Source organism: Silurus aristotelis (assembly GCF_946808225.1).
Source record: "Silurus aristotelis genome assembly, chromosome: 28".
In the NCBI taxonomy this organism is placed as follows: domain Eukaryota; kingdom Metazoa; phylum Chordata; class Actinopteri; order Siluriformes; family Siluridae; genus Silurus; species Silurus aristotelis.
The window spans coordinates 782,546-796,345 of record NC_139601.1 but is presented as its reverse complement, the minus strand read 5'-3'; the positions used below and the strand labels follow the sequence as shown (position 1 = coordinate 796,345).

The 13,800-nt window shown below is 38.7% G+C and overlaps 1 protein-coding gene across 2 annotated transcripts in view; it reads left to right on the top strand.

Moving 5' to 3' along the window:
- Positions 1-13,800, top strand: part of cacna2d2b (calcium channel, voltage-dependent, alpha 2/delta subunit 2b) — a 43,574-nt gene that overhangs the window by 26,881 nt on the left and 2,893 nt on the right. For both annotated transcript variants that reach the window (XM_083533712.1, XM_083533713.1), the window contains exons 7-37: positions 584-715; positions 943-1,000; positions 1,222-1,272; positions 1,405-1,504; positions 1,723-1,884; positions 2,323-2,433; positions 2,762-2,840; positions 3,107-3,156; positions 3,343-3,432; positions 4,307-4,372; positions 4,452-4,526; positions 4,644-4,718; positions 5,405-5,476; positions 5,706-5,777; positions 5,873-5,934; positions 6,539-6,615; positions 7,017-7,077; positions 7,227-7,324; positions 7,854-7,944; positions 8,086-8,148; positions 8,244-8,347; positions 8,633-8,731; positions 9,189-9,280; positions 9,410-9,457; positions 9,547-9,618; positions 9,847-9,999; positions 10,256-10,308; positions 10,451-10,506; positions 10,753-10,876; positions 11,084-11,193; positions 13,534-13,616. In XM_083533712.1, the coding sequence (XP_083389838.1) occupies positions 584-715; positions 943-1,000; positions 1,222-1,272; positions 1,405-1,504; positions 1,723-1,884; positions 2,323-2,433; positions 2,762-2,840; positions 3,107-3,156; positions 3,343-3,432; positions 4,307-4,372; positions 4,452-4,526; positions 4,644-4,718; positions 5,405-5,476; positions 5,706-5,777; positions 5,873-5,934; positions 6,539-6,615; positions 7,017-7,077; positions 7,227-7,324; positions 7,854-7,944; positions 8,086-8,148; positions 8,244-8,347; positions 8,633-8,731; positions 9,189-9,280; positions 9,410-9,457; positions 9,547-9,618; positions 9,847-9,999; positions 10,256-10,308; positions 10,451-10,506; positions 10,753-10,876; positions 11,084-11,193; positions 13,534-13,616 (2,639 nt within the window). The remainder of the gene's footprint in view (positions 1-583; positions 716-942; positions 1,001-1,221; positions 1,273-1,404; positions 1,505-1,722; positions 1,885-2,322; positions 2,434-2,761; positions 2,841-3,106; positions 3,157-3,342; positions 3,433-4,306; positions 4,373-4,451; positions 4,527-4,643; positions 4,719-5,404; positions 5,477-5,705; positions 5,778-5,872; positions 5,935-6,538; positions 6,616-7,016; positions 7,078-7,226; positions 7,325-7,853; positions 7,945-8,085; positions 8,149-8,243; positions 8,348-8,632; positions 8,732-9,188; positions 9,281-9,409; positions 9,458-9,546; positions 9,619-9,846; positions 10,000-10,255; positions 10,309-10,450; positions 10,507-10,752; positions 10,877-11,083; positions 11,194-13,533; positions 13,617-13,800) is intronic.

Sequence of the window (13,800 nt, the reverse complement as noted above, 5' to 3'; positions counted from 1 at the left end):
AACATGGTGCTTGAGTGAGTTCTCATCAGTAATCAGGAGCACGCTTCATCCCAGATCCATTCCTCTCATCTCTCTCCCTCGACTTTCCCTGAAGTAAGACTGGAGGATGATGCTGTGGAAGGAAGCTGGTTAGAAAAGACGCAGTGTCTGTTCTTATCCACATCACAGAGAGTCCAGGTGACCGTGAGAGCTGTATGAGATGCTGTGAAAAGAAATCTGGGACAGCTATGTTGATGTTGTTTTGAAGACGCAGGACTAATCAGTCGTTCCCACGGTCCCCCGTCGCACAGCAGCAAAATTACAGCTCCTTCATCCAGAATTAATTCAGATTCATTACCACAGAGGAGCAAGAGAAAGCGAGAGAGAGCAACAGAGATAATGGAGTGATAGAGAGTCCCAGCAGACAGTAAACATGCTGATGATGATTTTTTTTTTATCACTTTTTTCCTATTAATATATTTTTGTTTGTATTCTCTTTAAATATGTTCTTATTTTTCTTTTTGCCTCTTTGTCTCTCTCTCTCTCTCTCTCTCTCTCTCTCTCTCTCTCTCTCTCTCTCTCTCTCTCTCTCTCTATGCTGTAGCTCCGGTGATCCTAAATGAGCTGAACTGGACTCAGGCGTTGGAGAGGGTTTTTATGGAGAACAGTAGAGAAGACCCCTCTCTGCTCTGGCAGGCTTTTGGCAGTGCCACCGGCGTCACCAGGTATTACCCAGGTACGACCTCTGATCTCTAACAATAAATATTTGTGTCGTTATTTTGCGTCTAGAACATTTACTGCAGTGATAATGTGATTTATATACAGACCAGGCATAACATTGTGCCAGTATAACATTAAGGTGAAGTTAAGAACACTGATTATATCTTCATCAGCACCTGTTTGTGGGTGGATATATTTATTAGGCAAGTAAATATGCAGGTGATTTTTGGTGTGTCTGTGCAGCCACACCGTGGAGAGCGCCCGATAAGATCGACCTGTACGACGTGAGACGGAGACCCTGGTAAGCCTCACACTCCACTCGTATACCAACATTTTACATTTTTTACTATTGCCCACTGCAGTGCTTGATGATGTGTCTTAGGAGATCTGGATCAAGTTACTGAGAATTTACTCTGAATAAAATATGTTGGTAAATCTTTTATATCATAGATTTTTATAAAAAAAAAAAAAAAAAAAAAAAAAAATATATATATATATATATATTTATTTATTTCCCCTTAGGTACATCCAAGGAGCCTCATCCCCTAAAGACATGGTCATCCTCGTGGATGTGTGAGTGTTTGTGTCTTTCTAAAGTCAAGTTAAGCTTTGCATGATGTGGAGAATAAACATAAAAGCTGCCTCACACACCACAGAAAAGGCAATCTGTGGACAATACATCTCTCTCTCTCTCTCTCTCTGAAGGAGTGGCAGTGTGAGTGGTTTAACTCTGAAGCTGATTAAAGCCTCAGTAACAGAAATGCTGGACACATTGTCAGACGACGATTACGTAAATGTGGCACGGGTGAGCAGAGGCACACACACACACACACACACACACACACACACACACACACGTTTATAGTTTAAGTATAAACATTGGATTTTGTTAGAAAATCGTTTTACAGATTGTTTCCTTATAGATCTTTTTTGCTTTACTCCCATAATTCTTTCTCACTCTCTCTATGTCCTCTGTCTCTTTCTGATCTCCCATTTTTCTCTCTCTATCTCTCCTGCGTTTAGTTCAACGAGAAGGCGGAGGCGGTGGTGCCGTGCTTTAAACACTTGGTCCAGGCGAATGTGAGGAACAAAAAAATCTTTAAAGAACACGTGGCTCAGATGCAGGCCAAAGGCACGACAGATTACAAATCAGGATTCCACTTCGCATTCAACCAGCTGCTCAACGTAAGGCGTCTCTCTCTGTCTGTCTCTCTGTCTCTGTCCGTCTGTCTCTCTCTCTGTCTGTCTGCTCTGTAACTAACATAACTGTAGAGCAGTGTACATCCGTCCCCTTCCGTCTGTCTGTAAGTCACAGAGCTTCTGATTACGAAATAGATAAAAATCATTCTGTCTATATGTGTGTCTGTCACTGTGTCTGTCTGTCTATATATATTTGTCTCGCCATTTATCTGTTTGTCTGTCTTCTGTTTGTCTGTCTGTCCGTCCATCCATCCATCCATCCATCCATCCATCCATCAGTTGGATCAAGAGTGTTAGATTTATCTTTGATTTAGACCTCAGTAAGTACTGTTTTTCAAACATGTAAATCGCACATTAAAGGGCAAATGCTGTGTTCGTATAAATGAATAATTTATTATCTTAATGATTTTATTTATTTTGCAGAAAACTAACGTCCCCAGAGCCAACTGTAATAAAATAATCATGCTGTTTACGGACGGCGGTGAGGACAGAGCTCAGGACATCTTCGAGCAGTACAACTGGCCCAACAAGACGGTGAGTGATGTGTTTACAAGCACCAAGTAAACACACACACACACCCACACACACATACACACACACACACACACACACACACACACACACACACACACACACACACCCCTACTACCACAAAAGGTTTATAATTTACCCCAGATCAAGTCTGGTATACAGGTCAGTACTTCTTATAGTACCTTCTTACCACTGCCTCACCAGTGGATCGGTGTTTCCTTTTTCATGAGGAAGTGAATCATTAATTATTGTCTTGAGTGCTGAGCTGAAATGTGAGGCATGTCAGTGAGCTGAGAGATTTAACATTAAACGTTTAAAATCTCCTTTGAAGGTTCGAGTGTTTACATTCTCAGTGGGGCAGCACAACTACGACGTCACGCCGCTGCAGTGGATCGCCTGCGCTAACAAAGGTGTGTGTGTGTGTGTGTGTGTGTGTGTGTGTGTGTGTGTGCGGGCACTTGTGTGGGTAGCATAGAAAGCTAGCTAGCTAATTATTTGGGATAAATAAGTGCCAGAGTATAGCATGTCACTTAAACCTAACATCTCCCTCCAGAGTATTTTTTTGCCTTGTGAGGAAGTTCTTTCTCTCTCTCTTTCTTTCCATCTATTTCCTTCTCTTCCTCATTCTCTCTCACTGTCTGTCTCTCACACATACTTTCCGTTCTACCTCCTGCAGGTTACTATTTTGAGATCCGCTCCATCTGTGCCATCAGGATTAACACACAGGTGAGAATCCATCACACTTAAGATCTCGCTCACACACACACACACACACACACACACACACACACACACACACACACACATTCACACCCGGGGTGCTCCCGCAGAATGATAAATTGTGCTTATTAGCTTATTAGACAATTAAACCTTAATATTCTGGACTAATTATGTTTGATGTGTGTGTTTCAGGAGTATTTAGACGTCCTCGGTCGCCCCATGGTCTTGGCTGGGCGAAGTGCCAAGCAGGTTCAGTGGACCAACGTTTATCAGGACGCCCTGGTGAGAAAGTCTCTCTGCATCATTAGTGTATGCTCGCACGTCCCAGAGCTGCACACTGCTCTCACTTGCTGCCGTACTGCACACGGCTAAAATAAAACACTCCAACATCACACCCATCCATTCCTGTGGCATGAAGGTGGGAGAATTACAGATGACTTTTACAGAAAGTCCTGTATAATTATGGAAGTAACCTGAAGATGTTCACTAAAATAATGATTTGTTCACAATTTAATAAAAAAAATAGAAGAGTGCCTGGTAAATATTTAGATGAGATAATAATTGAATGGCCTGCATTCAATCATTATAAATGTATATAAATATTGTAGATGTAAAACAAAATACTAAATTCATCTGGTGTGCTTCTAGAATGCAGGTAAGAAGCATGCAACAGACAGACAGACAGACAGACAGACAGACAGACAGACAGACAGACAGACAGACAGACAGACAGACAGACAGACAGACAGACAGACAGACAGACAGACAGACAGACAGTGCATTGCAATTGTGAGGATGAAGGTATTTGTATAATGGAGTATAATGTGGTCTACATCTGCTTTTTTTTTATCCTGTCGACTGTTCTTTTATTTATTCCTTCATTAAATGCGGCATTAGGGGTTTTATATTGAGAGAGCAGCAGGGGATTGTAATAAATCAATCACATTCAGATAATAGTGTTAACCCTGACCAACATGTGCAAACTGTAGTTGTTTCTTTTTATTTCCAAAGTGGCTCTTTAGTACGTCTATGACAGCATTTCTCTTGTACTTAAATTTTTACGAGAGTGAATGGAACAAATTTTGATGAGGTTTATGTTAAATCTGGGGTCTTTGGATGGATTTTTTACTGATGGTTTCTTGTTGATCATTGACAGGGTTTGGGGTTGGTGGTGACCGGGACAATGCCTGTCTTTAATCTCACTATGGATGAAAACTCACAGGTAATTCTTAATCATCAGCAGCAGCAGCAGTGAAATCACTAAGGCGACAAAACTGTTAACTCTTATTATGCTTATACAGAATCAGCTGATCCTGGGAGTGATGGGCGTGGACGTTCACCTGGATGAACTGAAGAGGCTTGCACCGCAGTATAATGTGAGTTTTGCTCTTAAACAATAATCACACTTCTTGCTTTAGCCACATGATCTTAAGAGGTCATATTTCTTTTAAAGTGTAATTTGCAAAACTAATTTTGTAAATGTTTTTTTGTAGCTGGGAGCCAATGGCTACATTTTTGCCATCGACCCAAATGGATATCTACTTTTTCATCCAAACCTGCAGACCAAGGTGATTATTACAACAGTGTCTTTTTATATTGTATTATTAGTATGTACTGCCAATGTGGGATTGGTGTGAAGGGATTATGGACTTGCATGTCGAAAAATTTGACACCTCATCATGTGATGTGTGTTTTTTTGGCTTGTCGGAGCGAATCACTTCATCAGACACATTTTATAATTAACACACGATGACACTGAATCCATTCTGCTTTTTAATGAGGTTTTGAAATGCATCTTATTATACAGTAAAACTGTGGATAATGGAGGACTGCAATATCTGTATGCTCACTACGATGCATAAATGGATAGAGCTAATTTTATGTAGACTTGTGTTTCTTATACCAGGTTTTGATCAGTGATTTATATGGGATTTTACATCTGATTAGAGCAGATCTGAGGTCATATGTGGACATGAATATTGTGTAAAGAGTGCTAGAGGAAGCAGGATGAGATGAAACCAGGAAACACTCAAACAATATCAGACCTAGACAGCCTGATAAAATGGAAACTACAAAAATAAGAATGAAGGTCACCAGGACATGGAAGAAACTGTAAGACATCAAGAATTTTAGCATAAACCTAAATTTACAAAAAAGGTGAGCTCTGACCAGCACAAAGCTGAGAGAGAAACTAAGGAAAAACACAGGAAGTTAAAAATCAAGCTTCTGTACCTCAGTGTATTTTTGTTCTCAGGTGGTGAACCTGCCTGAACCTATGACTCTGGACTTCTTAGATGCCGAAGTGGAAGACGGCAATAAACAGGAGGTATAAACATGAACAGAAACGGTAACAAACCTGAAAATGTTTATTTTTGAATAGGTTTAGACAACATACACTAGTTTCAGTGGGACACTACAGACTGGAGTGAAATAGAGAATTGCTACTATAGAGAGTTTTGATTCACTTATTGTCTGATTTTTTTTAGCTTTAACTGTAGTTCCTGCTTTTGGTTTTGCTCTGTAAAATCACTTCCTTGATTTTTCCTTCATAAAAGATCCGAAGGCAGATGATTGATGGCCAAGCAGGTGAGATGACTATCAAGACCCTTGTCAAGTCAATGGATGAGGTACACGAATAATAAATTAAAAAAATATATATATTGCGCTTTGTGTGCAAGTGTGGTTTATAAGCTATTATTATTATTATATTACATGTGACTAGCGATATATAGACGAGGCAGTACGGACTTACACTTGGACCCCCATCAACGACACAGACTACAGGTGAGAACTGCTCTCAGTACAGCAAAATTCACAAGAGGTTATGACCTGCATTCTGTTCTTTGGAATGTTTCACATGTATGTTTTATGTTACAAAACTAAAATATCCTATTTTTATGGTTTCACCACTACACGATGGAGGAATTATTATTATTTTTTTGGTTGTTCATTGATCCCTTAAGTTATCCGTCTCTCTTTTAGTCTTTCTGTCCATTCATAAACCAGTGTTGGAAGGCTAAAACGTACACCATACCAATGATTTCTGCATGCACCGTATGTAATTGTAGTCAGCAGATGAACTTGGTAGATTGGGGAATAGAGACCAAACAGGGTCAAGGTCACATCAAAGTCGAATCCTCTTGTGAAAAATCTGCCCCGGTTAGAAAATGCTAAAGGTTAAATTCAGAAATAAAAATACAGGTTCTTGTCTTGATGTTCTGTTATATAAGCATATCTATACAGCTTAGTTTAAAGTTGTAAGGATGACAATCTGATCAGATTCTCCACCTCTGTTCAGAAATGGCTCAATTTTTTCCAGTCTACTTCCCGTCGTCATGTTTTCTTTTTTTTTTTTTTTGCTTGTGTGACATGTTGTTGCCCCCTGCAGTCTGGGCCTAGTATTGCCTTCATACCGCGAGTACTACATCCAGGCTGACCTGAGTGACGTCATGCTCCAACTGCAGTGTGAGTAAACACACACACACACACACACACACACACACACACACACACACACACACACATATGTGTATTAGGGCTGTAAATCAATTAAAATATTCAATCTTGATTTAATCGCATGATGGTCATGAGTTAACTCGTGATGAATCACAGCTTTATCTGTTATTTTTCTCTCTTTTAAATGTACCTTAAATTAATAAATTTTTGTAATTAATAAGTTTTTAATACTCCAATTAAAATGGGTCAACTGAATCAACATCAGGCTGTGCATTTGGTACCTTGGCCTTCAGTTGGGACTTTCCTGACTTAATCCACCTCTTAATACCACCACTATCACGTTGCAATTATAGAAACCAACAAAAACGGAGAGTTTAACTGTGTATAACGCTCTCTTGCTCTCTCTACAGACTTGCAGTCACTGTTGCCCAGCTCTTTTGAGTCAGCTGGACATGTCTTCCTGGCCCCGAGGTACTGGCATGTTTGTGTTTGTTTTTGAGAGATAGGGAAAGAGAGAGAGAATCTGAATTGAGAGGTGTGTGATAGTGAGCCTTGGAATGGCAGACTGTAGGAATATACCTATACCTGCTGTATTTCTGTATTTTCTTCTTCTTCTGCAGAGAATACTGCAAGCGTCTTCACATCGCTGAGAACAACACCCAATTTCTAGAGAGTTTCCTGTCACTGATGGTGGAGATCACACCGGAGACAGAGGACTGTGTGTACCTCTCTATCTCCCCCACACTAGATATATATATATATATATATATATATATATATATATATATATATATATATATATATATATATAAACTTTATATTTTACCTATTGCAATGCCAACAGTGAGCATACTGAGCAGTAATTAAACATACTTTTAAGAATACTATTACTTGTATCTCAAGCTGAGTGATATGACTGTTGGCAGATTTTAGCTGGAATATCTGAAAATTAGCAGTTCTCCTTCATTGAATTAATCTCTTTACGAATGTATTGCTCCATTTTAAACAATCCCCTGCTGAGCACTAGGTGGCGCTAATCACTTAGTAATCTGTGACGAGCAGCATTAAAAAATAGCTCGGGTTTTCAGGAACATGAAATTGATAACATAAACAGCAAGTTGTTTTCGTTTTGTTATGGATTTAATACGATAATGAGAGGAACATTCATGTATACAATATCAACATGAACTCACAAGGTGTTGTAAAGGTCTAACTGATCCCTAAAGGTTTTATATTTTTTGTAACAGGTGATCAAGGCCTGATTCATAATGCAATTTTGGATTCAGGGATTGTCTGGCAGCTGGCCACCAAGGCCTGGAAGAACAAGGACCTGAACACGTGAGGAGATAAAAAAATAAAATACATCGAGTATTTCTCACAGCAGAGCCAATAGACCTTATTTATACAGGACCTGCTTGGACTTGTGAGATTAAAATAAATGCTATTGATTTTGGATAAAAAAAAGGTTTTTCTGGGTAGGTATGGCTTCCTGGCATTGTTCGCTTCTACTGAGGGGGGTGTTACGAGAGTGTATCCTAACACGTAAGTGTGAAAAAAAGAAGCAAAATGTTTGCTGTGAAATTTAGATTGGATTGATTGACTGAGTGTTGTGAATGTGTTTTTTTTTATGTTATCAGAGCGGCAGAATCTTGGGATGAAGATTTAGAGCCACTGAATTCCAACTTTTACCGGCGCAGTCTAGACAATAAGGGTTACATCTTCAGAGCCCCAACTCGCACCTGTGAGTTACAGTACATGGTACACATACATTCACAAAATGGATTAAGTTTCTTTATTTTCATAGGGTTTATTTTCATTTCAATTGCAGAGGGGTGTTCACCGGCAACTCACAGCCGACAGCACTTGTTGTAGAAACACTAATTCGAGATTAAAGAAAAACTAATTCCGGATAAGAAGCCTAAATATATAAGACCGGTGGTGTAAAACTGCCCTATAGTGTAACCAATGCACACATTCAAGGACGAATTCTAAAACGTGTTTATAATTTGTGATCTCTGATCTTCAGCTTTTGAGGACCCACTGATCACAGAGAACGGCACGGTAGGGATCCTTGTCACAACTGCTGTGGAGGTTACGGTGCAAGGCAAAACACTAAAACCAGCAGGTGTGTGTGTGTGTGTGTGTGCGCGCGCGCGTGTGTGCGCGTGTGTGTGTGTCAGTATCTTCTCATGAAGCCACAAGTAAAATCCTTTTGTGGGTTTCTTAGCTCTGTGTGTGTGTATAATATAGTATTATGTTACCCTAAATATAGTAGTCACTTGTGTCTGATACATCATATCACTGATGCTAAAAGTCTAAACTGTCTAATTATTAATGGAAGTTAATTTCACCAAAAATCTTATTTACAGAATAATAGGGACATTTATTATGTAAACATTAAAAATGCAGTTATATGTTAAAGTTTTGTGGAAATTCTAACTTTATACTTTGAGAGGCAGAACTGGAAATAATGGAGCTTTGATGCCGCACTGTGATGTGTAAATACTGTTATTTCTCATGATGTCTTTCATCATCGATAAGCGGAATTTGTTGACTGTGTATGTTCACTCGTGTGTGAATAGTGGTGGGGGTTAAGCTGGATTTGGAGGCGTGGGTTGACAAGTTCAAGATTCTGGCCAGCAACGTGTCTGACAGCAGGCAAGGATCTCACAAGGTAGGATGGAAACACACTGGACACTGGACCCTATAAATAAAGAATGTGAAAAAGGATACTCACTCATTCTTTTTCTATACGTGTGTGTGTGTGTGTGTGTGTGTGTGTGTGTGTGTGTGTGTATTATAGTGTGGTCCTACCAGATCATGTGAGATGGACTGCGAAGTAAACAGTGATGTAAGTGATGAAGCTCTAATTGATATATTTATATATTTTTTATATATATTTGCTTCATTCCTGCTTGGCTAACCCCGCTGATCTTTCAGGACCTGCTCTGCTACCTGATTGATGATGGTGGCTTTCTGGTGATGTCGAATCAGAGAGATCAATGGAAAAAGGTATTATGCTCTGAGCTCTTTCCTAAATGTGAATAGGCACAACGTTGCAATCTTGTCTTATAACTGCTAGAATGTTAGAATCATAAAAATGTTAGATCTGGTGGATATTATAATGGACGATGTGTTATAATAATTCAAGGTCATTACTGAGTATTAAACCAGCTCAGATTTAAACGTTACACACACTAAGTTGATTTAACCCTGTTCTCTCACTTTTCCCTGTTTAAGGTTGGTTTGTTTTTCGGAGATGTAGATCCTTATCTAATGCACGCTCTCTATAATAACTCCATCTACGCCCGGAGGCAGACGTTCCAGTACCAGTCTACATGTGAGCCGACTGCCAGCAGCCGCACGGGAGCTGCAACACGCCACCTCTTCATTGTGCGTTTGAGAGTCATTTGTGTTTGTGTATGTGTAACTTTAGATTAACTGCAAAATCTCTCTTCAGTCGTCAGCTAAAAGTCTGAATTATTATAGATAATGAGACCTCTGCATTTGTAGTTCATCAGATCATGATAACATATCCCTGCCTCAGGGTCCGTTTTTTACATTTCCTTCTTTTATTGGAAGATCATTATGTCCAACTGTATATCAATTACTTGCTCCACTCATCCGTTTCTGCTTTTTTTTTTTATAGCCCTCCATCGCTGACTTGCTCAATTTGGCATGGTGGACATCAGCATTTGCTTGGTAAGCCTCTAAATAAATCCTTTATAAATAAGCCACTGTTAACATCTGCAGTATGTGTGTTTATATAATACAGTCGAATCTGTAGATCCATATTTATTGTTTGTGTATGCAAAGAAATATGGAACATTACTCCTCCTTCCAGGTCTGTAATGCAGCAGATCTTCTACGGTCTTGCATACAACACCTGGTTTAACACAGGTCAGTGTTTCTTGCTGCATCCTGATTAGTATGGCAGTGTTTATGTATTCAAATTAAGCAGTGACCGTTTGCCTTTATTTAGAGAAAAAGGCCAAATATATTTTCACTATAAAGCATTAAAAGTGCTCATTTATTTTAAAAAGATTGACAATGTTATTTTTGCTGTTGTTAATGTCCCATTTAATAAATGTCAAGATGAACATCCAGCGCAAAGCTGTTATATGTGTGTCTGTTTTGTGGTTTCAGGTGATTTTGCTTCTGCTGAAGATACCCGAGGAAGCAGCAGCTGTGTGACTATTCAGAGCCAGTTCTTCTTCACCAACACCACCAACTCGTTCAACGTGCTGCAGGACTGTGGGAACTGCTCCAGGTACAATCAGTACATTCTCCAGGGCTGCATGAGATGCACTAATGTGAATGGTTATAAGTCGGAGAGTTTATTTAGTCTAATGTCTAAAGTTGTCTGGTTATAAGGAATCACTTTGAACCTCCAGCAGTTTGTCAGAGGCCATCATATTCTAATCAATATTATCCTTAAACATTGCAAGTGACACAATCGAATTTTGTTTCTTTCCAGGTTATTTCACGCCAAGAGGATAGAAAACACCAACCTGCTCTTTGTGGTGGCCGAAACTCTTCCCTGCAGTTCCTGCGAGATTGAGAAACTCACACAAGTTAAGTCTGAGTGTATCCTTCTAATCCTATTGCTACCCTAATATACTGTAATAAACACTTTCTCACACATTCAATGTGTTACAATGAGCAGCAAGTTTTATATTGATGGGGTAAAGTTGATTTAACAAGGATGGAATAGTTTTGCCACAATAAAGTCAACCTAAATGTATGTTTATGTATGTTTATGTATGTTTTTATATATATATATATATAAAATATATATATATACAGTGAAGAAAATAAGTATTTGAACACCCTGCTATTTTGCAAGTTCTCCCACTTAGAAATCATGTAGGGGTCTGAAATTGTCATCGTGGGTGCATGTCCACTGTGAGAGACATAATCTAAAAAAAAAAAAATTCCAGAAATCACAATATATGATTTTTAAACTATTTATTTGTATGATACAGCTGCAAATAAGTATTTGAACACCTGTCTATCAGCTAGAATTCTGACCCTCAAAGACCTGTTAGTCTGCCTTTAAAATGTCCACCTCCACTACATTTATTATCCTAAATTAGATGCACCTGTTTGAGGTCGTTAGCTGCATAAAGACACCTGTCTACCCCATACAATCAGTAAGAATCCAACTACTAACATGGCCAAGACCAAAGAGCTGTCCAAAGACACTAGAGACAAAATTGTACACCTCCACAAGGCTGGAAAGGGCTACGGGGAAATGGCCAAGCAGCTTGGTGAAAAAAAAAGGTCCACTGTTGGAGCAATCATTAGAAAAAGGAAGAAGCTAAACATGACATCGCCCTCGGACTGGGGCTCCATGCAAGATCTCACCTCGTGGGGTCTCAATGATCCTAAGGAAGGTGAGAAATCAGCCCAGGACTACACGGGAGGAGCTGGTCAATGACCTGAAAAGAGCTAGGACCACCGTTTCCAAGGTTACTTTTGGTAATACACTAAAACGTCATGGTTTGAAATCATGCATGGCACGGAAGGTTCCCCTGCTTAAACCAGCACATGTCCAGGCATGTCTTAAGGTGCCAATGACCATTTGGATGACCCAGAGGAGTCATGGGAGAAAGTCATGTGGTCAGATGAGACCAAAATAGAACATTTGGATCATAATTCCACTAAACGTGTTTGGAGGAAGAAGAATGATGAGTACCATTCCAAGAACACCATCCCTACTGTGAAGCATGGGGCTGGTAGCATCATGCTTTGGGGGTGTTTTTCTGCACATGGGACAGGGCGACTGCACTGTATTAAGGAGAGGATGACCGGGGCCATGTATTGCGGGATTTTGGGGAACAACCTCCTTCCCTCAGTTAGAGCATTAAAGATGGGTCGAGGCTGGGTCTTCCAACATGACAATGACCCGAAGCACACAGCCAGGATAACCAAGGAGTGGCTCTGTAAGAAGCATATCAAGGTTCTGGCGTGGCCTAGCCAGTCTCCAGACCTAAACTCAATAGAGAATCTTTGAAGGGAGCTCAAACTCCGTGTTTCTTAGCGACAGGCCAGAAACCTGACTGATCTAGAAAAGATCTGTGTGGAGGAGTGGGCCAAAATCCCTCCTGCAGTGTGTGCAAACCTGGTGAAAAACTACAGGAAATGTTTGACCTCTGTAATTGCAAACAAAGGCTACTGTACCAAATATTAACATTGACTTCCTCAGGTGTTCAAATACTTATTTGCAGCTGTATCATACAAATAAATAGTTTAAAAATCATATATTGTGATTTCTGGAATTTTTTTCTTTTAGATTATGTCTCTCACAGTGGACATGCACCTACGATGACAATTTCAGACCCCTCCATGATTTCTAAGTGGGAGAACTTGCAAAATAGCAGGGTGTTCAAATACTTATTTTCCTCACTGTGTATATATATATATATATATATATATATATATATATATATATATATATATATATATATATATATATATATATATATATATATACACACACATATACATACATATATATATATATATATATATATATATATATATATATATATATATATATATATATATATATATACATACATATATGTATATATATGTATATATATTTATGTATATGTTCATGCAGAACATTTGCCATAACTAATGTTGATAGATTTTTAAACCATATAATAGTCACTTAGGGGTTTTTTTTTATTTGTATTTTATGACATGAAACTTGGAAAGGTTTTTTTTATTGAACAAATAATAAAAATACCATAGTTTTTGCAGTGTTTATATATATATATATATATATATATATATATATATATATATATATATATATATATATATATATATAAAATCACAATTTCCCTCTAACATTTTAATAGCTAGTGAAAATGATAAATGAGGTTCAGAGGTTTTCTTTAGCATGATGGCTTCCAGTTCAGGAGGAAATTCCCTGTGATGTGTTGAGCTCTGCCCGATACCGGAAAGGACCCGAGAAGTGTTTTGATTACAATGCTATGGTAAAAAGCTCTCTTTGATTGATAGTTTTTTCTGTCTTCAATCTTTTTTTTTTTCCTCTTTTACAAAATACTTGGTCTGTCTTTGATAATTTTTGTATACACATAATGCCAGGCCCAGAACCTTTTAGTTGATTTGGCAAATTTGGTGAAATTCTTGTGAGCTAAATTTTATAGGGGTTGCATT